The following is a 26988-nucleotide window of genomic DNA, read 5'->3' as shown; positions in this document are numbered from 1 at the left end:
TAGAAGCTGTTGTAATGTCGAATTAACTTAGTAGCATGAGTGGAAATGAACCTTCTATTTTCTGCAAAGTGCATCGATATCCAAACGATCCTGGACTAGTTGGATATTTGCTTTGTGATTGGGATTTGAACATTTACAGAAGGTGAAAATTTAAACAAATCAGTATCTTTTGTTTGCATTCATGGACCAATGAAGAACCTTGAGTATTTGACGCTGTTATAAATGCAATATAAAAGTTATTGTTGATAAGTCACAGAGAATTCCATTTATCTCAATCATGGAAAACAATGGTTTACCCCCATCTTTCTTCCTCAATGTTAGTAAGGAGGAATTAGTGAAAGAATGTAAATGCATGGCCTAGCTTCTATTCTAAAATTGATGGAGTCAGGAAGTCTGGACATGTGTTCCTCTCCTGTCAGGTACATCTGCCTGTATGTCTCCCTCTTCCTGTGGAAGGAGTCCATAAGGGAGGCGTGGAGATGCCCTGAAACTACAACATTACTCCCCATGTTCAGGCAGATGGCCACAGGGCTCAGTGTCTTCTTTAGTCCCCAGTTACACTGCAGTGCAGTGATGCCCAGGACTGTAAACGCAAACGTGGTTGGCTCACAATCCCAGTGGGAGTTGCCCCAAGCTCACTGGGTCAGAGGAAGAGATTCTTATTGACAAGGGGCAGTTGGATAGCAGTCTGGGTTGAGAGGATTCAATTACAAGGGAAAAGCTGCTCACGTTCCCCTGAGTGTAGAAGATTAAGGAGAAATCTCATTGAGATGTTTGGGTGGAAAACCTATAGAAGACCTCAGAAAGGTGGGCCATGAACAAACCCTTAATGGTTTGGACATACAGACTCAATGGGATTGAAAGGTCTCTGCTGTAGTCTCTGATGCTAATGGGCCTCACCAGTGTCAGGAAGTTCAGAGGACTGTACAATCCCCCACACCGACTTGAAATATTCCGATGACCAGAATGCCTCACGTGTCCATCCCCAAGGTACTGCTCATCTTGTTGCTGGAACCTCCGAATCCCTGAGGAAGTCCTGACCCTGCGTATTGGGTGGGCTAACAACTCACTGAAGCCTTGGTGTTCCCATGGCATCCTTTTTCTAGCTCAAGGACAGTGGTGCTTTGCAGGTGGGAAGAGTGTGCCAGAATCAGGGAATTACACAGAGCAGAAGGAGACCCTTCAGCCCATTGTGGAGATGCTAGCTCTTTGGAGATACACAAATTGTCCTCGAGCCCACTGTTTTCCAGCAGCCCTGCAATTCTTCCTTGAAGTACACACCTTTTTGAAGTGTACCGTTGATCTGATTCCTTTCAGGCAGTTGAGAGGAATGAGGTCCATTCTATTACCTCAGCCTTATAGTCTGGGTGCGTGAGGATTAAGGGAAGGGAAATGTTAAATGACATTTTAACAATTTTGGTGTGTTGTCCTGTTTGTAATTCAATATCCATCTTTGTGTTGTTCAGCTGACGGAGAAGCTGCAAGATGCTGAGAATGATTCCATGATGAAAATAGCAGCATTGGAGAAACAGCTTATACAGTCACATAAAGAAGTGGAGAGTCTCAAGGTAAAGGTGCTGGGTGTGAGTGAAGTTATGAGCTGTATCTCTGTGGTGTCAGAGCAGAGTGTGCTGTCTGGACATGGACTATAGTCAATATGTCTCCATGGCCAAAGTGAAATGGGGAGGCTGAGAAAGCCCCACTAGCTCGGGCCAAGCATTAGAGGCCTTTAAAATCAAATCTCAGGACTATGGACTGGGAAAATGTGCGCTGCGTGCCGAGACAAAGAACAAAAAATGTCACATGAGGCCAAAACTCAAAATTGTGAGGCAGAACCTCAAGTCTTAACTCTTGACAAAAAAAAGCCCAAAGAAATGCAGAAGCTGGAAATCAGAAGCAGAAATTGCTGGAAGAAACTCAGCAGGTCCAGTGGAGAGAAAGCAGAGTTAACGTTCTGGGTCCAGCAAGCCTCCTTCAGAATGGAACACAACCAGGTGCAAAACGCTAACTCTGCTTTCTGTCCTCGGATGCTGCTGGACCTGTTGAATTTCTCCAGCAATTTCTGTTTTTGTTTAACTCTTGCCTGCCTAGCGGTAACAGGGCCTTAGGGACTGTTAAACTAAGGGCCTTTTGTTCAGTTGACTCTCAACCTTGCCTGATGTTAACTTGTGCTCTCGAGCAAGGAAACAGGGTCATCCGCAGACACAAAGCGGGGACATTTATGAAATACGGTAATGGAATCCATACCGGAGTGTAACATTATTCAGAAGGGAGACAGTAGAAGCAGCCCACTGTCTGACCATACGTGGGGAAAGCCCTGACTGGCCCTTGTACCAGACTGTAGTAGCCTGAACCCCTCTGCTAGGCCTCACCTTCCCTCCCTCTGCTCTCCCCTCTCTGAGTGAGCAGCTTCATTCCGGCAGCAAGCAGGACTGGTTTGAACTCGACTCCAGAAGCATTTCAGGTGGAGCTTTGAGGCTACCTAGCCGTACGAAGCTCAGAGTCCACAGATCAACCTGCTTTGGGCCTCGCTACCCTGCCTATCAACACCTGCCTGCTACCTCTGATCCTATGGCCCTTTGAGAGCAGCGTTGAAGCTCAGTACAATATAAAACTGCTTCTGTTCATGTAACAGAGAACAAAGCCAAGCCCTGGGTGGTAATATCAAAGAGTGGAGGAGAGATGCTGTGCCAAACCAACGGCTGGAAAGACCAAAAAACTCAGCACAGGCCTTCAAATGAAGCTGATATAGTGCACTGCTGTCAGTGAGGTCTGTGTTAGAGTGGTAGCATGCTCCCCTCTCAACCAGAAGTCCCACCCCAGGGCACAATGTCCTTAAGGATTGTCACCATATTGCTGAATAGCAGTTGATTACCGATCTGTGAATCCTTACGATACACCGAGAGTGAGAGGTTCCTGCTCAGTAGGAGCAGTGTGGCAACTGCCACGTTAACAACCTTCCCCATTTAGAGAGGCCATGTGCTGTGCCAGGCTCATTACAGGGAACTGGCATGCAGCAGGGGTCTTGGGCGCTTATCACCTAAGCAGGAGACACCCATATCTTTATATGTAGGAACATGTTTTCTGGCCCACTCCCCATGTGAGATGCTTCTCATTCTTTCTCCTCTTGCTTTGTCGGATTTTGTGGATGGCGGGGCGTGAGTTTGATTTTTACTGTAAGGTTTCCTACCCGACAGGAGAACTTCAGCCAATCAGCAACGAAGATGCAGACTCTACAGGCGCAGATAACAGACAGAGAGCGGGTGATCCAACAGCACACAACCTTGGAGCAGAAACTCTCCCAACTGGAGCAACAAGGGCTGATCAAAATCCAGCGAGGAGAAAATGGAGATCTGGACATAGAAATCATTCCAGTAGTGGTGCACCAGACTGTCGCAACTGCGTCACCAGAACCTGGGCCCAAACCCAGCAAAGGTGCCACTTTAAACCGTCACCCCCCCCCCCCCCCCCCCCCAGTCCTTGTCCCTTATTCCCATTCCCCTGTAGGTTCAACACTTCAGATCCAGCCTTCAGGACGTTAGTCTGGCTCCTCCCAAATCTTCTCATGATGTTGGGGGCAAAAAGCTGAACTTGTTCTCATTGGAGAAATGATGGCTTAGATGGGGAGTGGGGGAGGTCAGGAAGAGGGCTTTTTGTTTATCAAAACAGTTGACAGATATACAAACGGACCATAAAATACTAGAAAATCGCAGCAGGTCAGGCAACATCTGGGGAGAGGAACAGTCGATGTTTCAGCTTGATGACCTTTGACCATAACTGAGGAGAAACAGAAAGTTAGGAATATTTAAGACAGTGGTAGTGGAAGGAGAAAATCTGCAATTGGCTTGGGATTATGCAAATAACTTAATTTGGAGAGCAAAGTCCCAGGTTTACAGCTCTCCAATCAAAGCCACCTCGAAGATGACAATCCTGTCATTACTTTTTAAGGCGGCTGCATTCACAGTGGGAATGAGGATGACTTTCCTGATTTCTCAGCCCCTTTCCCAGCCACTGAACCCAAACCTGATGGTTCACGGATCTCTGCATTCATTGAGATTCCCAAGCTTGTGTATTGAACAGCCACCTTCAGTGGCTCCTGCTTCCTGAGTCCCATCACCAGTGAGGAAGTGGCAATCGCGGTGAGGAATGGTGGGAATTTGGAGGCTGGGGGCCACGTCTGGGTCACGGCCTGGCTGAGACAAGGGACCTGACTTTTTACATTTAACACAAGAGGCCCCTTCCTTCCTGGGACCATCCCTCCCTGCTAGCTCAAACAAGAATAGTTCAGGCATAGTGGGCTGAATGGCCTCTTTCCACATCATTAAAAATCCCTGATTTTATGATTCATCTGGGGAGCTGGTGTGGTGAGATTGGAGAGACACGAGTGGAAATGCTCGTTCTCACATGGCGGGAGGGTTCAAGATGGGTCATCTCCATCCCCAGGTAGACAGGAGATGCTTCACTGGGAAGGGCATGTTGGATTGGACAGTACTTAAGGGTCAGCACTAAATTTTGTTTCTCTCCTTTCTCTGACAGATGCTCCTCCAGCTCCGACAGTCACTGAGAATGCTGTTGAAGTGACCAGGCCAAGTGCCCACCCGTCTCAAGCCCCATCGGAAAAGAGTCTCAATGTGCCCCCTCCCCCGCCCCCTCCCCCACTGCCAAACCTGGCAGAGACTGACGGCGTGCCCTCAGCGGGGGCACAACCTCCTCCACCTCCACCTCCTCCTCCTCCTCCTCCACCCCCAGGTGCTAGCGTCCTTCCTCCTCCCCCTCCACCACCCCCACCGCCAGGAGCACCACCGGCCCCAGGAGCACCGCCGCCCCCAGGAGCACCACCAGCCCCTCCTGGAGGCTCTGATGCCATGCGCATTGCAGCAACAACAGGTAGGGGGCATGAGGGTGTTGTTGAGGTTGGTTTGTGTGTGTGTGTGTGTCTGAGAGAGATGGTGTGTGTGTGTGCGTGTGTGTGTGTGTGTCTGAGAAAGAGAGAGAGAAAGTGATGGGGTCTGTGTGTGTGTGTGTGTGAGACAGAGACAGAGAGAGATGGGGTGTGTGTGAGAGAGAGAGATTGTGTGTGTGTGTGTGTGTGTGTGAGAGAGAGAGAGAGATAGAGAGATGGGGTATATGTGTGTGTGTGTGTGTGTGAGAGAGAGAGATGGGGTGTGTGTGTGTGAGGGTGTGTGTGAGAGAGATGGGATGTGTGTGTGTGTGTGTGTGTGTGTGTGTGTGTGTGTGTGTGTGTGAGAGAGATAGAGAGATGGGGTATGTGTGTGTGTGAGAGAGAGAGAGAGATGGGGTGTGTGTGCGTGTGTGAGAGAGAGAGAGATGGGGTGTGTGTGTGTGAGAAAGAGAGAGATGGGGTGTGTGTGTGTGAGAGAGAGAGAGATGCGGTGTGTGTGTGTGAGAGAGAGAGAGATGCGGTGTGTGTGTGTGTGTGTGTGTGTGAGAGAGAGATGGGGTGTGTGTGAGTGTGTGTGTGAGAGAGAGAGATGGGGTGAGTGTGTGTGTGTGTGTGTTTGCATGTGTGTGTGTGTGTGTGAGAGAGAGAAGAGAGAGATGGTGTGTGTGTGTGTGTGTGAGAGAGAGAGAGAGAGAGATGGGGTGTGTGTGTGTGAGAGAGAGATGGGGTGTGTGTGTGTGAGAGAGAGAGAGAGAGAGAGATGCGGTGTGTGTGTGTGAGAGAGAGAGAGATGCGGTGCGTGTGTGTGTGTGTGAGAGAGAGAGAGAGATGGGGTGTGTGTGAGTGTGTGTGAGAGAGAGAGAGATGGGGTGAGTGTGTGTGTGTGTGTGTGTGTGTGTGTGTGTGTGTGTGTGTGTGTTTGCATGTGTGTGTGTGTGTGTGTGTGAGAGAGAAGAGAGAGATGGGGTGTGTGTGTGAGAGAGAGATGGGATGTGTATGTGTGAGAGAGAGATGAGGTGTATGTGTGTGTGTGTGTGAGAGACAGAGATGGGGTGTGTGTGAGAGAGATGGGATGTGTGTGTGTGTGTGAGAGAGATGGGGTGTGTGTGTATGTGTGCACGAGCGAGTGTGCATGTGCGTGTGTGTGCTGTGAAGGTGCATTCCCTTTGTTTGTGTTGCTCTTTGTTTGAAATTTGTTCACCCAGAGACTGGGTGAGCCTGTGAAGTTCTGCATCGCAGCAATATTGAATGTTTCAAAAAGATGCAGTTCTAACAGCTGAAGGGATCACATTTATGGGGAGAAAGCAGGAACAGGAGCCCAAGTTGGATGATCAGCACAATCATATTGAATGGCTCAAAGAACCAAATGGCCTACCCCCCGGTCCTATTTTCTATGTGTCTATCAGGCTGAGGGATTTTTTTTCACTCCCGCAATGAAATCATCTCATCTGCATCAGGGGAGGGAGCAAAGATTCTTCATTTGATAATGGTCATAGAACTGGTGCAGTCTGTTCCTTTGCAGGACCCTCTGCTAACAATCTCCATCATTGTACAAAATGCGGAGGAATGGGATTGTGGGAGATATAGCAGTTTGGATCGGAAATTGGCTTGCTGAAAGAAGACAGAGGGTGGTAGTTGATGGGAAATGTTCATCCTGGAGACCAGTTACTAGTGGTGTACCGCAAGGGTCGGTGTTGGGTCCACTGCTGTTTGTCATTTTTATAAATGACCTGGATGTGGGCGTAGAAGGATGGGTTAGTAAATTTGCAGACGACGCTAAGGTCGGTGGAGTTGTGGATAGTGACGAAGGATGCTGTAGGTTGCAGAGAGACATAGATAAGCTGCAGAGCTGGGCTGAGAGGTGGCAAATGGAGTTTAATGCAGACAAGTGTGAGGAGATGCACTTTGGTAGGAGTAACCGGAAGGCAAAGTACAGGGCTAATGGTAAGATTCTTAGTAGTGTAGATGAGCAGAGAGATCTCAGTGTCCATGTACACAGATCCTTGAAAGTTGCCACCCAGGTTGACAGGGCTGTTAAGAAGGCATACAGTGTTTTAGCTTTTATTAATAGAGGGATCGAGTTCCGGAACCAAGAGGTTATGGTGAAGCTGTACAAAACTCTGGTGCGGCCGCACTTGGAGTATTGTGTACAGTTCTGGTCACCGCATAGAACATAGAACATAGAACAATACAGCACAGAACACGCCCTTCAGCCCACGATGTTGTGCCAACCATTGATCCTCATGTATGCACCCTCAAATTTCTGTGACCATATGCATGTCCAGCAGTCTCTTAAATGACCCCAATGACCTTGCTTCCACAACTGCTGCTGGCAATGCATTCCACGCTCTCACAACTCTCTGTGTAAAGAAAGCATTATAAAGCATTATAAGAAGGATGTGGAAGCTTTGGAAAGGGTGCAAAGGAGATTTACTAGGATGTTGCCTGGTATGGAGGGAAGGTCTTACGCGGAAAGGCTGAGGGACTTGAGGCTGTTTTCATTAGAGAGAAGAAGGTTGAGAGGTGACTTAATTGAAACATATAAAATAATCAGAGGGTTAGATAGGGTGGATAGGGAGAGCCTTTTTTCTAGGATGGTGACGGCGAGCACGAGGGGGCATAGCTTTAAATTGAGGGGTGAAAGATATAGGACAGATGTCAGAGGTAGTTTCTTTACTCAGAGAGTAGTAAGGGAATGGAACGCTTTGCCTGCAACGGTAGTAGATTCGCCAACTTTAGGTACATTTAAGTCGTCATTGAATGAGCATATGGACGTACATGGAATAGTGTAGGTTAGATGGGCTGTAGGTATGTCAGGTCGGCACAACATCGAGGGCCGAAGGGCCTGTACTGTGCTGTAATGTTCTATGTTCTATTTTAACCAGGACTCTGTCTGTCACCCAAGGGTGGGTCTGAGAAGCTGGGGATGAGCTGTCATTTTAACCATTGCTTGTGCAATGGAGTGTCTTGCTGGGCTGCTTCTGAGACAGAGTTCGAGATCAAATGGTCACAGGCCGATTGAACGCTGGCACAAACATAGCAGCATGTAGTTTCTACCCAGGGGGTTGTCTGTGGATACTCCATGCATTGGTGGAACTTGCAATATCATGACCATGTAGGAGGCCCAGGTTGGAGGTGGAAGCAAGAAAGGGTTTATTACTGCAAAGGTTGTGGGAGCAGGATGCATTATTGACAGGCCCAAAGGGGCAGGAGCACTGAAGCCATAAGGATGGGAGTGGACCTTCCCATCATGCCTTTGCTAGGACCTCTCCTCCACAGATTCATCCTATTGACACCAGAGATTCCAGCCTCGCGCGCAGGCTAAAATACAAAGGCAGAGAATGAATCAAGGACAAGCAGATGAAAAAAGCCAGCAAAATTTGTGCATGACTTGTGTTGGCCTGACACATCTTGATTCCACAAAATGGAGGTCTAACACCACCAGTATATTCATTTCTAAATGTTATTGGTTCTTTCCATCTGGGCGGAAATGTCAGGCTCATGATCCAAGACAGGAAGCGAAATTTCAGAACCACCCTGGAAAATCGGGGATGGTTGGTCACCCTGATATCTGGTGAGAAACTGGCAGCACAGGTATAGATGTTGGTTTTTTGTGACATCTACTTTCAATTGTTCCAAATTTATTTGGACAAGACTGAGTGTGTGTGTTTGTGTTTCAGTAGACTTGTCACACAATCTAACTGTCATGCTCTTGGATTTGTTTTCAGTTTGCTATGATTGGAGTATCTGTCTGTCATAAAAATACACTTATCGTTTCATTTTTACTGCAGTTGGTGACGTTTGGCTGCGCAGTTTTGCTTTCAGTATCTTTATCTATTGTGCCAAATTCTCTTCCTCCTTTGGGGATGATTTTCAGACGGTCTACAATGTTCCTATTGCATTTAAGACTGAAAGAATAGCCCTAACAGTCACAATTCTAACTTTAAGAAAGCTTTAACGGATGCTTTCTCTTACCACAGCCTACCGTAAGCACCCAGTTCAGGTGAATCTCCACTGCCATGTAGTAGAGATTGTTCCTTCGGTTCCTCATCTAGATATGCAAAGTCCCTAGTACTCAAGCCACTATGCTTCAATGGCTGTGATTGCTTTCTATCACTGATCATCTGCCACTCTTCCTACTGAGGCACAAACAGTTTAAAGCAGTGAATGGAGTAGGTCACAGGCCTCAACTTGACAGTTGCTGTCTGGAATGGCTGCTTTGAGGTACATTTAAGAAAATGGCCCTGAGTTGATTTGGGGTTCTCGGTGGCAAAATATGTACCTTATGAAGATAAGAACAGTTCGGTTCACCGTCTTGGGCTGCAGTCCTAAGGTTTGAATATAAATAAAGCAAGGTTATGATGCCTGGAATTCAAGCCATGTAACAACACTTACACAGCAGCCAAGATCTCTGTGTTACAGTCAATCTCTGCAGTATGCGCTAAAACAGGTTTACCCAGTGGCACCATAGCCCCCTCTGAGGACCCACTAAGGACTGTATTTTCATGTGCTGCATGTGTCGGTGATAGAATTGTGAAAGGGAATCCGAACCAACAGAATTATATCTAAAACCCAATCAAGTTGTGTTGCTTTGTAAAATCATGAGCAAATGTCATCAATTTTACACAGGCTGTGTCTAAGAGTCAGACAAATACCAGAATTTAGAAGTACAGATAGGTGTTGACTCATGACTTCACAAAGCTTTCGGTCTTTACCTACTGCAGTACCAATGTTTTAAACCAATCTTTATGGATTGATGTCCTGTTGTCTAGCATTAGAACAGAAACTCTTGAAATTCCCCTGCCTGTGCCTTTTTGTGGAAAGTGGTTTGTGCCTTTATGATGCTAGCAGTTCAAGAGGATTTCATACAATCCTGTTAATGCATCCTTACTGAAAACAATCATCTTCTTTCAATCTGTTGGGAACTGAGGAGCTTTTCTCACAGCCCTCTGCTCACTGCTGTTGATGGTTTTGTGCACTCTAATTTAAATTCTTCTTCATCCATTCTCTGCCCAGAGACAGAACTGAGCCCCATTGCTATGACCTCCAACCATTGCAGGTAAGGAGGCAGGTCCCAAACACACTCCATTGAGAATGAGCACCATGCTGCATACTGTTGACATTAACCTAGACTGAACTGGGCATTCAGCTGACTAAGCTAAAAAATAGCCCCAAAGCCTTCCCCCAGCTCTCAAAGATGCAGAGCTGCTGTGATAACATGCATTTTTACATACTTCTGTCATTTGGAAGATTGGGTAATGAAGGTAGAGTTTTGAATCTCTTTCCATCACATGGCTGACCAGGAATCTCTCGCGTTTTAACCGCCTTCCCCTGGCAAATTTAGGAAGGATGTGCAAGTTGATAGTAAACCTGTTTGGCTATGTTTTGAAAGGGACATACATCCTGGCTTTTGGATTCAAACCCAAAGCTTCATCCTCCGCAGGGGAGGTGATAGCCTCGTGGTATTGTTGCTGGAATGTTAATCCAGAGAGCCAGATAGTGTTTTGGGGACCTGGGTTTGAATCCCACCATGGCAGATGGTGGAATTTGAATTCAATGAATATCTGGAATTAAGAATCTAATGATGACCGTGAATCCATTGTCAATTGTCGGGAAAACCTATCTGGTTCATTAATGCCCTTTAGGGAAGGAAACTGCCATCCTTACCCTGTCTGACCTACATGTCCAGACTCACAGCAATGTGGCTGACTCTGAACTGCCCTCTGGGCAAATAGGGATGGGCAATAAATGCTGCCTGGCCAGTGACAACCTCATCCCGTGAATAGTGGAAAAGACATCTCAGCTATCAGTTTTGATGGCATCCTTCCAGCTCCATCAGGCAGCCAGGCAATTTAACCCTAACTCTAAGTTTAACCCTAAACCTACCCCAAACCCTAACCTTAACCTTAACCCATCGTTCCATCTACATAAGACATGGGGCAGGAAGCTAGTTGAACCCCAACCTTAATCCTACCCCAACCCTAACCCTAACCTTAATCCTAACCTTAGCTCAAATTCTAACCTGAACGCTCACCCTAACTGTAACCATAACAGATCAACCCTAATTGTAATCCTAACCCTAACCCTAATTCTAACCATAACGCTAATCTTAAATCTAACCCTAAATCTAATCATAACCCTCACCCTAACCCTGTTGCAAGTTAAATCCACTGGGTATGTGATAACTTCATATGGTGCACCTTTCCAGATGCCTGAAGGTACGACAAAGTGCCACATATGAAGTCATTATCAGGTGTTGTGATGGATATTGTGTTCGATGTTGGCACCTGTTGCCAAGCAGCTGTAAAAACTAATCATCAGGATGGTGTGGGCCCACAGCTGATGTCTGAGATGAGGTACAATGTCTTCACCCAGACAATGGGGAACCTGTGGAATTCTCTGCCACAGAAAGCAGTTCAGGCCAAAGCATTGAATGCTTTCAAGAAGGAGTTAGATATTGTTCCTAGATTTAATGGATTCAAAGGGTGCAGGGAGAAAGCAGGAGCAGGGGACCATGTTGGATAATCAACCATGACCATATTGAATGGCTTGAAGGCCTGAATAGGCTAGCCCTGCTCCTATTTTGTATGTTTCTATAAGTGAAGCAGTGCTCATGCTGTCTACATTGAAAAATGTAGCCAGCCTCGATGTTGTGGTAACTTGCAGCATTTTCTTTATCAAAAGTCTCTACTTTCCCACAGCTTTCAGGAAAAGACTAGGAATTAAAATAATTTCAGAGTATTAGGAGTTGTTGGGATCTGTCAGTAATTGTGAGATTTGCTTGGCTGACGTTGTTCTACAGCAATCAATTCATTGTATGTGTCTTTCTGCAGGTCTGAAGGTAAAGCAGCCAATCAAGACCAAGTTCCGAATGCCAATCTTGAATTGGGTGGCGCTGAAACCCAATCAAATCACCGGAACTGTCTTCACAGAACTGGACGACGAAAAGCTGCTGCAGGTGAGACACTGCTCCTGACGCAGAAAGTAGACCCAAACTTTTATACACTTCAGCTGCAGCGACAGAATTTGCAAGTGATCCACTTGGCTCTTTTGGAAGCACTTTGCATCAGGAGTTTAAAAGATCAACCTGATCCCATGTTAGGACCCTGGAGTAATGCCAATCTGAAACATCAACCTTTGGGTCTGCTGTTGAACCACAATCAGATAAAACATGCTGGCAGGTGAGCAGCAAGTTGTTCCTGGCCTGCATTTTCTGCCTCAATCAGAATTCCCAGAGAAACTCTCATTTCCTCTTCCTGGCACAAAATGACTGTCCCAGCCACATTGAGGGCTTCCTTATTTTAAGAAAAAATTGATGTAAATCTGATCATTGTTGAGAGCTAAAATTGGAATTGCAAAAAGATCAATTGGTTCTGCTCTTCACACTATTCACTGATTTCTAGGAGCTGAACATGGCAGAGTTTGAGGAGCGATTTAAAACTAAGGCTCAGGGCTCAGCAGTGAATATCAACACCTTAAAAATGAAGGTTACACAGAAGGTGGTGAGTAAGGTGTCACTGATTGAGTCAAACCGAGCGAAGAATCTGGCCATTACTCTGCGGAAAGGAGGCCTGAGCTCTGATGAAATCTGCATTGCCATTGACAAGTAAGTCCTTTTGTGATTGTGTGGGGAATGGAGAAAAATCAAGTGAGTTATAGTGACAAAGTATGTTTGGACGGGTAGGAGATGGAAGGATGGTAACTAAGCAGAATTTGCTTGAAACAATTTGAGCGCTTTGAATGCCTCTTATTGTGCCTTGACTACAGAAAGCTGAATTTGGGTAAGAACTTTGCAAGGTATTAGTGCCTGGTGTTAAACGTACAGATGGGATCTGGTTTAGCAGTGGAGAACAATATGAGACATCTCGCCAACTCATCTCACCCCACCACTGTTGCTGAGCTCCAGATCAAGAAAGTGGCTTTGATCTCCTGAAGATAGCCAACAAGCACCATGACAGGGCAAGATAGTGGAGGTGCCTAGGGAAACCTTCACATCACTTTGCAGGTTACGTGGGAAGCAAAGTTTGAGGTGGGCACAGAAAGATGGGCACGATATTTGCCTGATGCCCAACCTTTCCCCTTTCTAAGAATGTTACCAAAGAAATTTCAGAGCCACTGTCTGTGTGCAATATTTATGTTTGAAAAGATGGAATGTGAGATTGAAAGATAGATATTCATGCTCCTAGCAGCTTGTAGAGGTACCCATTTGAGAGTAATTGCAATCCAGCCCCATTCTAGGCTTGATGTAAACATGGAAAGAAGAGCTTAACTCATGATGGGAACGGAGAATGACTGCCCTTGACATCAAAGCAGCATTTGATATGTGTGGCATCATGGATCTCTGGGCAAAACTGCATAATATTGATTTAGTACTTCACCCATCACCTGTGGTTCCACACACGTGTGGCCACATTGATATTTAAGGGCGCCCTAGTCTCTCCCTGGTTGCTGTTTTGCCCTTAATATACTTATAGAATCTTTTTGGTTTCTCTGCAGCTCTATTTACTAAACCTATCTCATGTCCCCTTTTTGTCCCCCTAATGTACCTCTTTAGTATACTCCAACTGCATTTATACTCCTCTAGGCTTTCACTTGATCCCAGCTGCCTATACCTGATATATTTATTTGACCAGCGCCTCAGTATCTCTAGTCATCCAGCATTGCCTACACTTACCTGCCTTGCCTTTCACACTAACAGGAACATACTGGATTTACTGGAGATAGTAAGAGTTGATCTCATTTTTAAAGGCTTCCCACTTCCCAACCATCCCCCAATCAATTTTTGAAAGTTTGAGTCTAATATAATCAAAATTGGCCAAATTAGAGCTTTAACTTTTTGATCAGTTCTATCCTTTACGGTAACTATTTTAAAACAAATAGAATTATGGTCACTTATCCCAAAGTACTCCCCCATAAACACGTCCATAACTTGCCATGTCATAGTTTCCAACAGTGGGTCAAGTTTTGCTCCTTCTCTAGTAGGCACATCTGCATATTGAATATGAAAGTTCTTCAACACATTTAGCAAATTCCTCCCTTTCCAAGCCCTTAACCCTATGACAGTCCCAGTTTATGTTTGGTAAGTTAAAATCCCCAACCATTACAACCCTGTTATATTTATACATATCTGAGATCTCCCGCTTCTCAATTTCATATTGACCACTGGGGGGCTTATAGTACAATCCCAACAAGGTGAGTTCCCTTTCTCATTTCTCAGTTCCAACCAAATTAACTTCACAGGACGTTCTCCCAAGAATATCCTCCCTAAGTACAGCCGTAATGATATCCCTAACCAAAAACGCCACTCCACCTCCTCTCTTGCCTCCTTTTCTATCCTTCCTATGGCATGTATACCCCAGAACATTAAGTTGCCAATCCTGTCCATCCCTGAGCCATGTTTCTGTATGTGATAGTTATCTGTTTCTTGCATGAGTAAACAGTTCTGACCACATTCGTTTTCATTCCAGCTCTTCATCCTGCTGTGTGTGCACAAAGCGAGTTTTGTGGTGTGTGTGTGTCCGAGTCTTGCCGCATACATCTGTGGCTCTCTTCCTTCTTGTGACTAACACATGCATCATTTTTCTATCCTGTGTCGCCCAGATTTGACTTGCAGTCACTCAATCTGGATTTTATTGAGCTGCTGACTCGCTTTGTACCAACTGATTATGAGCGGAAAGTGCTGCAGCAGTATGAGGCCGATAAGAAACCGCTGGAGGATCTGGGGGAAGAGGATCGCTTCATGATCAAATTCAGCAAGATCCCACGTCTCACGGAGCGACTAAACATCATCATCTTCATGGGCAACTTCAGTGATAGCATTCAGCTACTGACGCCGGTGAGCATCTCTGCCTCTACCTGAGATTCATAGGCCATTGGAACAGAAGGAGGCCATTCAGCCCCTTAAGCCTGTTACACCATCCTTTGAAATGGTTGGTGCCCTTTGACCTTCCTCCAAATACTCTCCTTTGCCTTATCTCCCTTATTGAGTTTGGCTAACAATAATCCATCAGTCTCAGATTTTAAATTATCAGATCAACTAACTTGCATCAATTTGTCCTGCGCTGGCAATAGGTTGCCCTTGGTGGAAGAAATCTCTAAACATCTTCTATATATAGAAATGTTGTCTAATTTCACTCACATAATCTTAGGCACCCCAATGAGTAGAAATAGTTTATCTCAATGTACATTATTTGTATGTCTAAATATCTTGAATATTTTAATCAAGCCACCCCTTACCTTACTAAATTTGAAGGAATGCAGTCCTAGTTTGTTTGTCTCTCCTCATAATTTAAACATTGGCATCAAGGTTTTATTCTGGTAAAATTCCCCTAAGAATAGTTAGGTAATGTCATCATAGTCTCTGAGGGCTGCTCTCTCTTTAGAGAGAGATGACCAGTGTTAAATTTAAGCTGAGGGTCATCACACCTCAGGTGAGGCGGGAGATTGAAAAATAAGGACTGTCATGATAAGCTCACCCAGCACAATGAGTAAAACTTCACTCTTGGTGTCACACTGCATTCCATAGCAACCATCCACCCAGTTGAGCTAACCATGTTTTGTGATCAAATGGGCATTCCAACCACCCACAGGCAGCAGAGGAATTGGGAGGTATTGAGGAAATGGTTTTCATTTGTGTCCACGCGAGGAGCTAACAAGCAGGGTAGATGTAGGGGAAGCAGTGAATATAATATATTTGGATTTTCGGATAAAGTACCATACATTAGGCTATTTAGCAAGATAAGAGCCCACAGTGTTGAAGGTATTATATTGGAATGGATAGAGGATTGGCTGACTGACAGAAGACAGTGAGTTGGGATAAGCAAGGTATTTTCAATATGACAACTTGTAACTAGTGGAGTGCCACAGGGATCAGTGCAGTGGCAGTAATTATTAACAATCTATATTAGTGACTTCAGTGAAGAATGTGACTGTACTGTTGCCAAGTTTATGGATAACACATATGTAGGAAGGCAGCTGGTGAGGATAACACAGATTCTGCAAAGAGATATTGGTTAAGAGAGTGGGTAAAAACTTGGCAGGTGAAATATAATGTGGGGAAATGTGAGCTAATGCACTTTGGCAGGAAGATTAGAGGAGCTGGGTATTATTTAAATGGAGAAAGACTGCAGAAAGCTGCAGCACAGCAGGCTTTAGGAACCCTCGTCCGCAAATCACAAAAAAGCTAGCATCCAAGCTCAGTGGGGAGTAGGAAAATTGAATGGAATGTTGGCCTTTGGAGTATAAACATAGGGTGGCTTAGCGAAAAGTGTAGAAGGCACTGATCAGACCACAGCTAGAATACTGTGAACTGTTTTGTTTCCCTTATCTAAGGAAAGATATGCTGGCATTAGAGGCAGTCCAGAAAAGTTTCATTAGGCTGATACCAGGTATGGAGGGACTGTCTTATGTGGAGAAGTTGAGAAGATTGAGCATGTATCTGTTGGAATATAGAAGAATGAGAGGCAGCCTTATTGATCTATATAGGATTCTTAGCAGACTTTGCATGGTAGATGGGGGAAGGTTCTTTCACCTTGTCAGAGAGTCTCGGACCAAAGGGCGTCATCTCGGAATAAAGGATAAAACATTTAAGGCAGAGATGAGAAAGGATTTCTTATCTCAGAGGGTAGTGAATCTATGGAATTCTCAAGCTCAATCATTAAGCATATTCAAGACTGAAACAGATATTTTTAATCAGTAAGGGAATCAAGGGTTATGCAGCAAAGGCAGGAATGTTGAGTTGAGGATTATCAGATCTTCCATGATCTTATTGAATGGCAGACCAGACTTGATGGGCTGAACAGCCTACTTTTGCTCCTGTGTCTTATGGTCCCATTCTGGTTTCATGTGGAAGCTGAGCCCATGACTCCAAACGGTACTGCCAAGGAGCAGCACATAGTTGGAGAAAAGGAGTTGGCCAAGCAAGTGGGACTCCTGAAATAACCATGTGGGGACTGTAAGAGAATCTCCTGGAGATGCTCTGTCTATGATCAGAAGGTGATACTTAATAAAACTGAAGACAGCTTTGGAATTTTTAGGAAAATTTGATTTTAAACAAATGACAAGTTTTTTTTGCAAAACCTCACAAAATGCTTTTAAATGAAAATGCTACTTGCTCAAAATTAATGCAACCAAAGCTACTTCTTTATAACATGCTGCCATTAATTAATGATTCATTATATGCTGAATAAACTAATGTTTTTGCTGGCAATAACCTGATCTTCCCATACTGGAACCTGTCACCCTCCAAGATCTCCCTCTAAGAACTCCAGGTTGTACGTCTGGGTTCCAGGGGCATCATCCGTAACTCATTTAAGTTCTGAAAAGTTGATTTCATTGTTTTCTCTTGCAGCAACTGAATGCCATCATTGCTGCATCGATGTCCATCAAATCATCAGTGAAGCTGAAGAGAATTCTGGAGGTAAGATTGTATGAAGCTAAGCTTGTACACATGGTGGGAGATCACTAGTAGCATCTTGCTGATTTCACCAGCCAAGGGTCAAGTGAAGGGGAAATGGAACAGACTGCAGAACACCAAACATGACCAGTATTTTAAGAGCCGTATGTTGTACCTCCTTCTGTTGATCAATTTTAGTGTTTGAGTATGAACACTGACCTACTGCTTTCACTAATGTCAGCAAATGGAGACTCTACACCACCCTTAAGATTTAAAACCTTGCATTTAACAGCTTTGCATGAAATTGCATCATGGTTTGGCCAAAGGCACAAAGCTTTGGTGAGTTAATGCCCATTTATATTAACAGGGAAAGGAGTTTAATGTGTGAATATGTTCAAGGATTTCTACAGCATGGTTTCTACACCTTGGTGTAGCCATTAAATCCCAACCTAGTTCTGTTCCAGCCACAGACATGAAACCAAAAGTGAGCTGACCCACGTGAAAGCGGCACATGGAGGAATTTGGGAGAAACATGTTAATCAGTTGTATAGATTATCAGTTGTACTGTCTACCCTGTCGATGTATCCCATTTTGACATCAGACCAAATGTGTAAGTCTTGTGCCTGGTGTTAGTGCACCCTGTAATTATTAAAATACAGTTATTAATTTAAATTCAAAGGACTGAAATGCACTTTAATTTGATCACTGGATTCTGAACAGGATAACAGGTGGAGCATGACACAGAATATACATGCCAATCCTTTGGAACTCATCATTGTCCAAGATGGGTTTCTCAGATTCTGAGTTTGAGTCTCTATGGTCATCGCTGGGATGGTGATCTCTCAGTAATCAATTACTAAAGAGCCCAGTAATCTTTGGTTCTTCTGGTGGTGCACATTACATTGGCAGACTGCAGGTAAAGGATCCCAACTAGTGCCAAATTCCAACCATTGTAGCAGTCCGTCTAGCAAACGGATCAAAATATAAGAATCTGGGACAAGAAAAGTGATTCACTTCCTCATTAAACTGCATACTGAATAATTTCATTGCTTTCACCTCTGTTATGTTACCTGTCAATTATTCTGCACCATATGTTGTTGTACATGGGTCTGAAGGGGTTAATATTGAGGAGCACCATAAGCTCCACTAACTGTGGTATTATCATATAGGCTTGTGGACAGAACAGTTTAGGATTTCAAAGGCATGAGATCTAAGATCTGACCCTCCTCAAAGTCTCTGTAACAAGGTTTCTATTGTTACAAACACACAATAAACCATATCTTGTTAAGGTTAAAAGACTATTCTGATTAGACCAGGGAATAGTATTCCTTGACAACACCTGAACAGTCAGACTCTATAACTTCCAGAACAACAGCAGCAATCTTGATCGTGAGCAACAGCTAATACAGAATAGTGAGCTGACATGCCCGTACAAGCTAGTGTTTTTGGACTACCTAGCATTTTTGCTGTCCTATTCAGAAACATCCTGACATTTCCGTGCTCCACTGCCTTCTCATCAGTCAGAATGCTGAGTTTACAATCTTTATCTTGAATTACCAACTTCTCTATGACCTTGTCACATTTATCTTGCCATGTCTTTGAACCTTACATAAAGCAGAACCCACTCAAAATAATTTATGTCACATTATTTTCCACTTACATTGTTTGCTCCTATATTATTGAGATTTTCTGTGATCATTGACCCAGCATTATGGTATTCCATTCCTCAAGCTTTCCAACTTGGCCCTATTGGAAAGATTCCTCCAGATCTTCATCTTCAGAATGTTCACAGAATTGTGCCCAATCTTAACATCCATCTTGTTTCTTCCCTGCCCTCCTACCACCTACACAGACCCCCTGTTGACTCCCCTGCCCTCTGGAAAATAACTTGATTCATTTCACTGGACTTGTTTGTTATTTAATTTCAAGTTGTATTATTCCAAACAAAACGTTGCTTTACAATTACAAAGGAAGAGGTTGCACTTTGAATGAGATCAGGTGCAAATTGCTCTGGTTTTTTGAAGCAATTCAAGGTTCCACCCAAATACAATTACATTGTTACAAATGTTCCATCAACCAACACAATAAAATGTAACAGGGCATTCTATTTTCCTTGCATTAAAGATATACCTTGATGTGCGAACTTATGATGAGGATAAGGAATAGTCCTTTCGACCCTCGATCCTATTCCCCCATTCAATAAAATCATAGCTGAAATGATTACTCCACATTCCCACTCGTCCCTGATAACCTTTTGGCCCAAAGCTCCCCAGAAAACTATTTAGTTTATGACTTTCAATGCCATTATCACTTTGAATAACTATTTCCATCACATTTAAAAGAAGAGCGTTCCATAGACTCAGGAACCTCTTAGACAAAAAAGAATCTCCTCATCTCTGACTTAAATGATGCCTTATTTTTAAACATTGCCTCCCTCCCCAGGATCTCCCACAAGAGGAAAATCCTTCCCACATGCAACCTATCAAAAGCTTTCAGGATCTTGCGTTTCTACCAATATGACTTTTATTATTTTAAACTTTACCCAGTCTGCCCAACGTTTCCTCAGAAGACACTTGACCATTCCAGATAGATGGTCCAGTAAATCTTCTCCTTACTGTTTCCAACATGTGTATCCTTCCTTAAGTAAAGAGACAAATACTGTATGCACACTGTCTCATCAGTGCACTTTATCATGTTTTGTCTTCAATTCCCCTTGCAATAAGCAGTAACAGCCTGTTACTAAAATTAGCTGCTTTATCTGCACACTAACTGTTAGCAAATCATGCATTAGAATACCTAGATCCCTCGTGCACCTCAGAGCTGTACAATCTCTCACCATTTACATTGTATACTTATGTTTTATTCTTCTTACTAAAGTGAACAATATCACATTTTCCCTCATTATACTCTGCAAGATCTTTGCCTAATCACTTAACCTAATATGGAAGCTAGAAAACTTGGAGAAATAAATAGTGATATCTTAAGAAGTGTCCATATTACGGAGGTATTGGACATCTTAAAACACATCAAGGTGAATAAATTCCCAGGACCTGATAAAGTGTACCCCAGAACTTTGTGAGAACCTGGGGAAGCATTTGCTGGACCCCTTACTGAGATATTTGTACCATCAATAGGCATGGGTAAGCTCCAAGAAGACTGGAGGTTGGCTAGTCTGTTACTATTATTGAAGAAAGGTGGTAAGGAAAAGCCAGGGAACTATAGGCCAGTGAGCCTGGCATCATTGATGGATTAGAAGTTTGAAGGGATTCTGAGGGAAAAGATTTACATGCATTTGAAAAGACAAAGAACAATTAGGTATAGACGACACGGCTTTGTGCATTGGGAAATCATATTTCACTAACTTGATTGCGTTTTCTGAAGAAGTGACAAAGAAGATTGGTGAAAGCAAAACAGTGGATGTGATCTATATGGACTTCAGTAAGACGTTCGACAAGGTTCCTCATGGTAGACTGGTTAGCAAGGTTTTATCACGTGGAATATAGGGTGGGGGGAGCCTGCAATTTGGATACAGAACTGGCTCTAAGGTAGGAGACAGAGGGTGGTGGGGGGTTGCTATTTAGACTGGAGACCTGTGACCAGTGGTGTGTCAGAAGGATCGCTGCTGGGTCCACTGCTTTTTGTCATTTTTATTAATGATTTGGATGTGAATACAAGAGGCATGGTAATTAAGTTTGCAGGTCAACCAAAATTGATGGTGAAGTGGACAGCAAAGAAGGTTACCTCTAAGTCCAGCAGGTTCTACATCAGAGGTAGTAGGAACTGCAGATGCTGGAGAATCTGAGGTAACACAGTGTAGAGCTGGATGAACACAGCAGGCCAAGCTCCTATGATGCTGCATGGTCTGCTGTGTTCATCCAGCTCTACACCAGGCTCTACATCAGATGGACCAATGGGCCGAGGAGTGGCAGATGGCTTTTAATTTAGATGAATGTGAGGTAATAAATATATTTTGGAAAGGTAAATCAGGGCAGGACTTAATGGTAATGGTGTGGGGAGCGTTGCCAAATAGACCTTGGGGTGAGGGTTCATAGTTTTTTGAAAGTGGAATCACAGGTAGACAAGATAATGGAAGAGGCATTTGGTATGCTAGCCTTTATTGGTCAGTGCACTGAGTGTTGAAGTTGGGAGGTCATGTGACAGCTGTACAGGACATTGGTTATGGCAGTTTTGGAATACTGCGTTCAATTCTCGTCTCCCTGATGGAAGAAAGATGTTGTGAAACTTGAAGGGGCTCAGAAAAGATTTACAAGGATGTTTTGGGGCTGGGAGGGTTTGAGCTACATTGAGAGCCTGAAAATGCTGGGGCTGTTTTCCCTGGAGCATCGAAGATTGAAGTGTGGCCTAATAGAGGTTTATAAAATCAGGAGGGGCATGGATAGAGTGAAGATGCAAGGCCTTTTGCTCAGGGTGGGAGTGTCAAAACTAGAGGGCGTAGGTTTAAGGTAAGAGGGGAAAGATATAAAAGTGTCCTAAGGAGCAATGTTTTTACACAGAGGGTGGCACGTGTACGGAATGAGCTGCCAAAGAAGCTGGTGAAGGCTGGTACAATTATAACATTTAAAAGTCATCTGATTGGGTATATGAGCAGGAAGCGTTCAGAGGGAGATGGACCAAATGTTGGCAAATGGGACAAGATTAATTTAGGGTATTTATTTGGCATGGACACGTTGGACTGAACTGTTTCCGTGTTGTACACCTCTATGACTTTATAGTTCTTTCAATCCATAAAATCTCTTACAATCTGCTTTTATGTTGCTCGTTTAGTTTTCTCTCATGCACTGTCCCTTTTTCCTCTTTCTACTCTTGCAGTCAGTCCTTCTTTATTTTGACCTGCCACAAAACTTTGATAATCGCACGCTTTTATTTTAAGTGTGATCCTTTTGGTTAACCAGTGTCCTTGCCCTGGAATTTCCTTTCTCATTAGAAAGTATTTGATCTGCATATTCTGAAATATCTCCTTAAAATTCTGCTCCTGCATTGCTGATGATGATCTCTTCCCTTAATTTGTCCATTCACTTTTATTACCTCTGCTTTCATACCCTCATGTTGATCTTATTTAAGTTTAGAATGCTTGTCTTGAACCCATTACTCTCAGCATGAACCCAGCAAGGTTCAGGGGCAGACCATTCTAATGGTAAAGATTCCCCCTTTCTCAGTCCTGGCAGCTGCACCTCATGAACTGGAACATACTCCAGTGTTTGAGCCACACATTTATGTACCAGGTCTTATTTATCAGTGGCAATTTGTTGCAATTTTAAAAATATAGCTGATAATGGATTTGGCAAAAAAATCACATTAACCCACCACTTCATGGTCATTTAGTTTTAAATTACTTGATGAGAAACTGTACATCACAGAGTCACAAAACTGTTCCAGTGCAGAAGGAGGCAATTTAGCCCATTTCTCTACACTAGCTCACTATGAGCCTTCAATTCTTTAGCAGCTAAATTGTTGTATACTAGTCAGCTCCTTCGTAAAATGAAAGTGCTTTGACTTTAAAAATATGTTTTTAAAGGCTCCTGATCGCAGTTAATTTGAAGAGCCCCTCCAAAGGGTATATAGCAGAAATCTGTCGCACTCTTTATTCTGAACTGTGAGATCATAACCAGTTATTTTGAGTGGGGTTAATTCACAATACACAATGTTATTTTTTAATCAACTTACTCAGAGATGCTATTGCATACCTCTGGAGCAGGTAGAACTTGAACCCAGACCTTCAGGTCCAGTGACAGGGGCACTATCGCTGCACCACAAGAGCACACCTGCACTCCCCCCCCCCCAACCACCATGAAATGTTTTATACTGGTGAAACCAATTTTGGTGAATTGTGCCACTCAAATGAGTGGAAACCTTAGGCTGCAATGTCTCATATTCAAGTTTTCACTAATTTCCAACTAATGTCCTGTAATCCAATTTTCTTGACACATTTTGAAGCCTGTGTTTATCAGTGCAAAACTAATTAACAGAAAACGAGACTTGTCTGTACCAAAGAAAACCTATGAATTTTGTGAGATAATTGTTGTAAGATACAATATTTTACTATTCAACTTGTGAATAACAATCTATTGTAAAAGCAGACCATTAAAATTCATCGCTGATCTTGTTCTTTCTCTTGTCTCCTGCAGATCATTTTAGCATTTGGTAACTACATGAATAGCAGTAAAAAGGGAGCCGTTTATGGCTTTCGATTGCAGAGTCTTGACTTGGTAAGATTATGGGAACTGTCATGAAATTATATTTTGATGAATCTAGCGATTGGTCTGATGTATTTTGCAATGTCTGATAATCCACTGAATAGTCTAATGAATGACTGATCATAATCAGCTATCGTCTACAATATTAGTTTCACTAGTCATCATGCAACCAATTGATACTGATCAATGATTGTAATTCCATCGATGCTAGGATATCTGAAACAAACTCCCAGAATTCTGGAGAAACTCAGCAGATCTGGCAACATCCATGGAGGGGAAACCAGAGTTAACATATCAAGACAGGTACAGGACTTGAAATGTCAACTCTATTTCTGTTTCCACAGATGCTGTCAGACCTGGTGAATTTCTCCAGCATTCTCTGTGTTGTTTCAGGTTTCGAGCATTTTTGGTATTTTACATTGATACAAACACATTACTTGATGTCATTCTCACTGTTTAAAATCTGAAAGCATTTATTCTGAAAGGATGATATTGAAGAGTTTGCACAGTTGGAGATCAGATAATCCAGTTAATTAAAGCAGAGTTTAGACTGAGCAAAACCTGTGGCTGTTAGTCTGTATAGTGTGTGGGATGGCTGTATTAGTGAGTGTACGCTGTGTAAATTAAAAAGAAATTATTAACATGTTCTTGCTTGATTATTGAACGAGTTGACATTGATGTTATTGCATTATTGGCTGTAAGTTTTGAATGAGTTGGTGCACATTTAGTTAATTGGTTTGTTGGCTGGATACAAATCAGTTAAAGCAGATTATAGTTGGGAGGACATGTAACTTTGATCCCATTAATTATTGTGTCTCCGTTTGCCTTCAGCTTCTCGAAACCAAATCAACAGACAGAAAACAGACGCTAATGAACTACATTGTGGACATAATCCACACACAATATCCTGAGCTCAGCACCTTTCATACTGAGCTGCTGTTTGTCGACAAAGCTGCTGCAGGTAATAAAACCAAGTCATCTGAACAGAATGTTGACCACCTTATAGATGGAAAAGGAGTAGCTACTGATTTACAAACTGGGAGCAATTATTTAAGTACACAAGAAGGAAGAGCAGAGATGAGGACACACTAAGTCGGGGAAACAATGATGAAGGTGCACCAAGTGGGCGGGAGCAGCGACACAAGTGCACCAAGAGGGGAGGAATCATAATAAGGTACACCAAATGGGAGGAACAGTGATGAGGGTGCACCCAAAAGGGAGAACTATGATGAGAGTACACCAATACAAATGAAAGTTTGAAGCAGAGGAACTTTCAAAAGTTAGATTGTATTAATGATTAAAGCTAGATCATGTGAATATGACACTTCTGCTGTCGGGGACAGGAATGTTAGATTGTGTTGGTATTGTAGAAATGAAGGGAATGTGCTTTTGTCACCTTCTCATTGAAGGCAAAGTGATGAATTTTCACCAGTATGGTTTGTATATTTTGTTGTAGCACTGACTGTGTTAGTGCTGTCTGGTTGATGTGAATTCTTATGAAACAAAATAAGGGAAACTTCAAATGGCTGGTGGGCACAGGTGGGTGCTGTTAACAACCAGTGGCCTCAGTGCTCAGTCTTACCAAAAATAGCTGAAGACGCAAAGGCAAGAGAAGACTGTTAAGCTCAATCTCCTGCATGTTGTCCTAGAAATAAGGGACAAACAATGAAAATAAGGGATAATCCCTTAGAAAATACATAGTTGGCTGCCATGAGTGATGTTGCTAATGAGGAATCAATCTGCTTTTGTTCCTATCTTGGGCAAATCATGTTGTACTTGCCTCTCCTCTTGAACTGTTTTAGTTTCTTTGATTAGAATGTAGGTGACATTCCCAAGTGAGGTTTTCCCACTTGCTGTCTCTATCGCAGTGTCACTGGACAATGTTCTACAGGACGTGCGATCGTTACAACAGGGAATGGAACTTGTCCGGAAAGCTTTCATGGTAGAGGATACCAGTTTACTCCTGAAAGAGTTCCTGAGCAGCAACAGTGAGAAAGTGGACAACTTACAGAAGGATGGCAAAACTGCACAGGTAGGTAGCAACAAGCTCACTCAAAGGGTGGTCTGAAAGCCCATCTGGTTGGCGAGCCAATATATCCACTCGCTGAGGTCATATTGCACGATGCACATGAGTAATGCCTCAGATTGTTAGCTAGTTTTGACCATCATTATCAATATACACTAAACCACTCAATAGCTGAAAGACAGCTACAATTCTCAGCATTCAGTTACCGGAGATGAGTAAGGGAAATAGAACAGTTCCTTTCGCCAGATGTTGATGGAAAGATGCAGATGTGGAAGCAGGGATTTGGGCAGCTCCAGCTGTTAGGTTGTTCCATAACTGAAATCCCAGACACTTCTGTCACAATCCCACTTCTTTCAATAATAAACTTACAGAGTCATAGCCATAGAATCACACAACACGGAAATAGACCCTTCGGTCCAACCAGTCCATTCTGCACATAATCCCAAACTAAATTCGCCCCACCTGCCTTTGCTTGGCCCCTATCCATCCAGACCTTTCCTATTCATGAACTTATCCAAATGTCTGTTAAACATTGTATCTGCACCCATATCCACCAATTTCTCTGACAGTCATTCCACACATGAACCACTCTCTTTGTAAAGCAAATTGCCTCTAGTCTCTTTTTCAAAATCGTTTTCCTCTCATCTTAAAAATATGCCTATAGTATTGAAATTCTCCACCCCAGGGAAAATTGCCATTCACCTTATCTATATCCCTCATTGATTTTATAAACCCCTATAAGGTCATCCCTCAATCTCCCACACACCAATGAAAAAAAGTCCCAACCCATCCAGCCGCTCCTTAACACAGAACAGGCATTCCTGGCAAGATCCTGACAGTTCTCTTCTGATCCCTCTCGAACTTAATAATTCCTATCATAGGGTGCCCAGCTCGGGACACAGTACTGCAGAAGGGGCCTCACCAATGTCTTGCGCATAACATCCCAACTCCTACATTCAAACTTGTTGTCACCCAATGTGTTCACTTGTGAAGTGAAAATTTCAAATTGTCCCCGATATGATATTGATGGCTCTTGAGCCTGTGGCAATCTGTGGACAAAATTTAATTGAGCTGATGGAGGTTTTGCCCTGCCCTTACCCATTTTGGAGGCTGGTGAGATCACCACACCATCCCACTCCCACAACCGCCACCCCACCCAACCATCTGGCCTCTTTAGGAAAGGGCCAGTGTACTAAACACATCACCTCAATCAAAGTGGCAAGTGAGAGGCCTACCTCAGGATGAAACACCCCAGGGAGTGAACCCATTCCCACCACCAACCCCGCCCCAGAACTCTCCAAACCTACACCCTAACCCTACTAGCTGGTCAGGGCTGGCATTTCTCCATTGCAGGCATTGCCACCAGGTTAGATGGTAACTCTTGGTAGTACATCCAACATGGAGGCTCGTATCAGCTTTGGGGACCCAGGTAACAGGTAAATGGGGTTGG

General features: G+C 43.6%; 1 protein-coding gene across 9 annotated transcripts in view; it reads left to right on the top strand.

Annotated features, from left to right (window-relative positions):
* Positions 1 to 26988, top strand: part of fmnl1a (formin-like 1a) — a 286119-nt gene that overhangs the window by 226829 nt on the left and 32302 nt on the right. For all 9 annotated transcript variants that reach the window (XR_007250443.2, XR_007250442.2, XM_059638694.1 and 6 more), the window contains 10 exons: positions 1467 to 1568; positions 3198 to 3435; positions 4537 to 4887; positions 11737 to 11861; positions 12307 to 12509; positions 14504 to 14738; positions 17253 to 17321; positions 23444 to 23524; positions 24344 to 24473; positions 25381 to 25544. Coding sequence is in view for 7 of the 9 variants with exons in the window: in XM_059638694.1 (XP_059494677.1) it covers positions 1467 to 1568; positions 3198 to 3435; positions 4537 to 4887; positions 11737 to 11861; positions 12307 to 12509; positions 14504 to 14738; positions 17253 to 17321; positions 23444 to 23524; positions 24344 to 24473; positions 25381 to 25544 (1698 nt within the window). In the remaining 2 variants the exon portion in view is untranslated. The remainder of the gene's footprint in view (positions 1 to 1466; positions 1569 to 3197; positions 3436 to 4536; positions 4888 to 11736; positions 11862 to 12306; positions 12510 to 14503; positions 14739 to 17252; positions 17322 to 23443; positions 23525 to 24343; positions 24474 to 25380; positions 25545 to 26988) is intronic.

This window comes from Stegostoma tigrinum, chromosome 31, assembly GCF_030684315.1.
Source record: "Stegostoma tigrinum isolate sSteTig4 chromosome 31, sSteTig4.hap1, whole genome shotgun sequence".
In the NCBI taxonomy this organism is placed as follows: domain Eukaryota; kingdom Metazoa; phylum Chordata; class Chondrichthyes; order Orectolobiformes; family Stegostomatidae; genus Stegostoma; species Stegostoma tigrinum.
The sequence above is the reverse complement of the archived record's forward strand: the minus strand, read 5'-3'. Positions and strand labels throughout refer to the sequence as shown.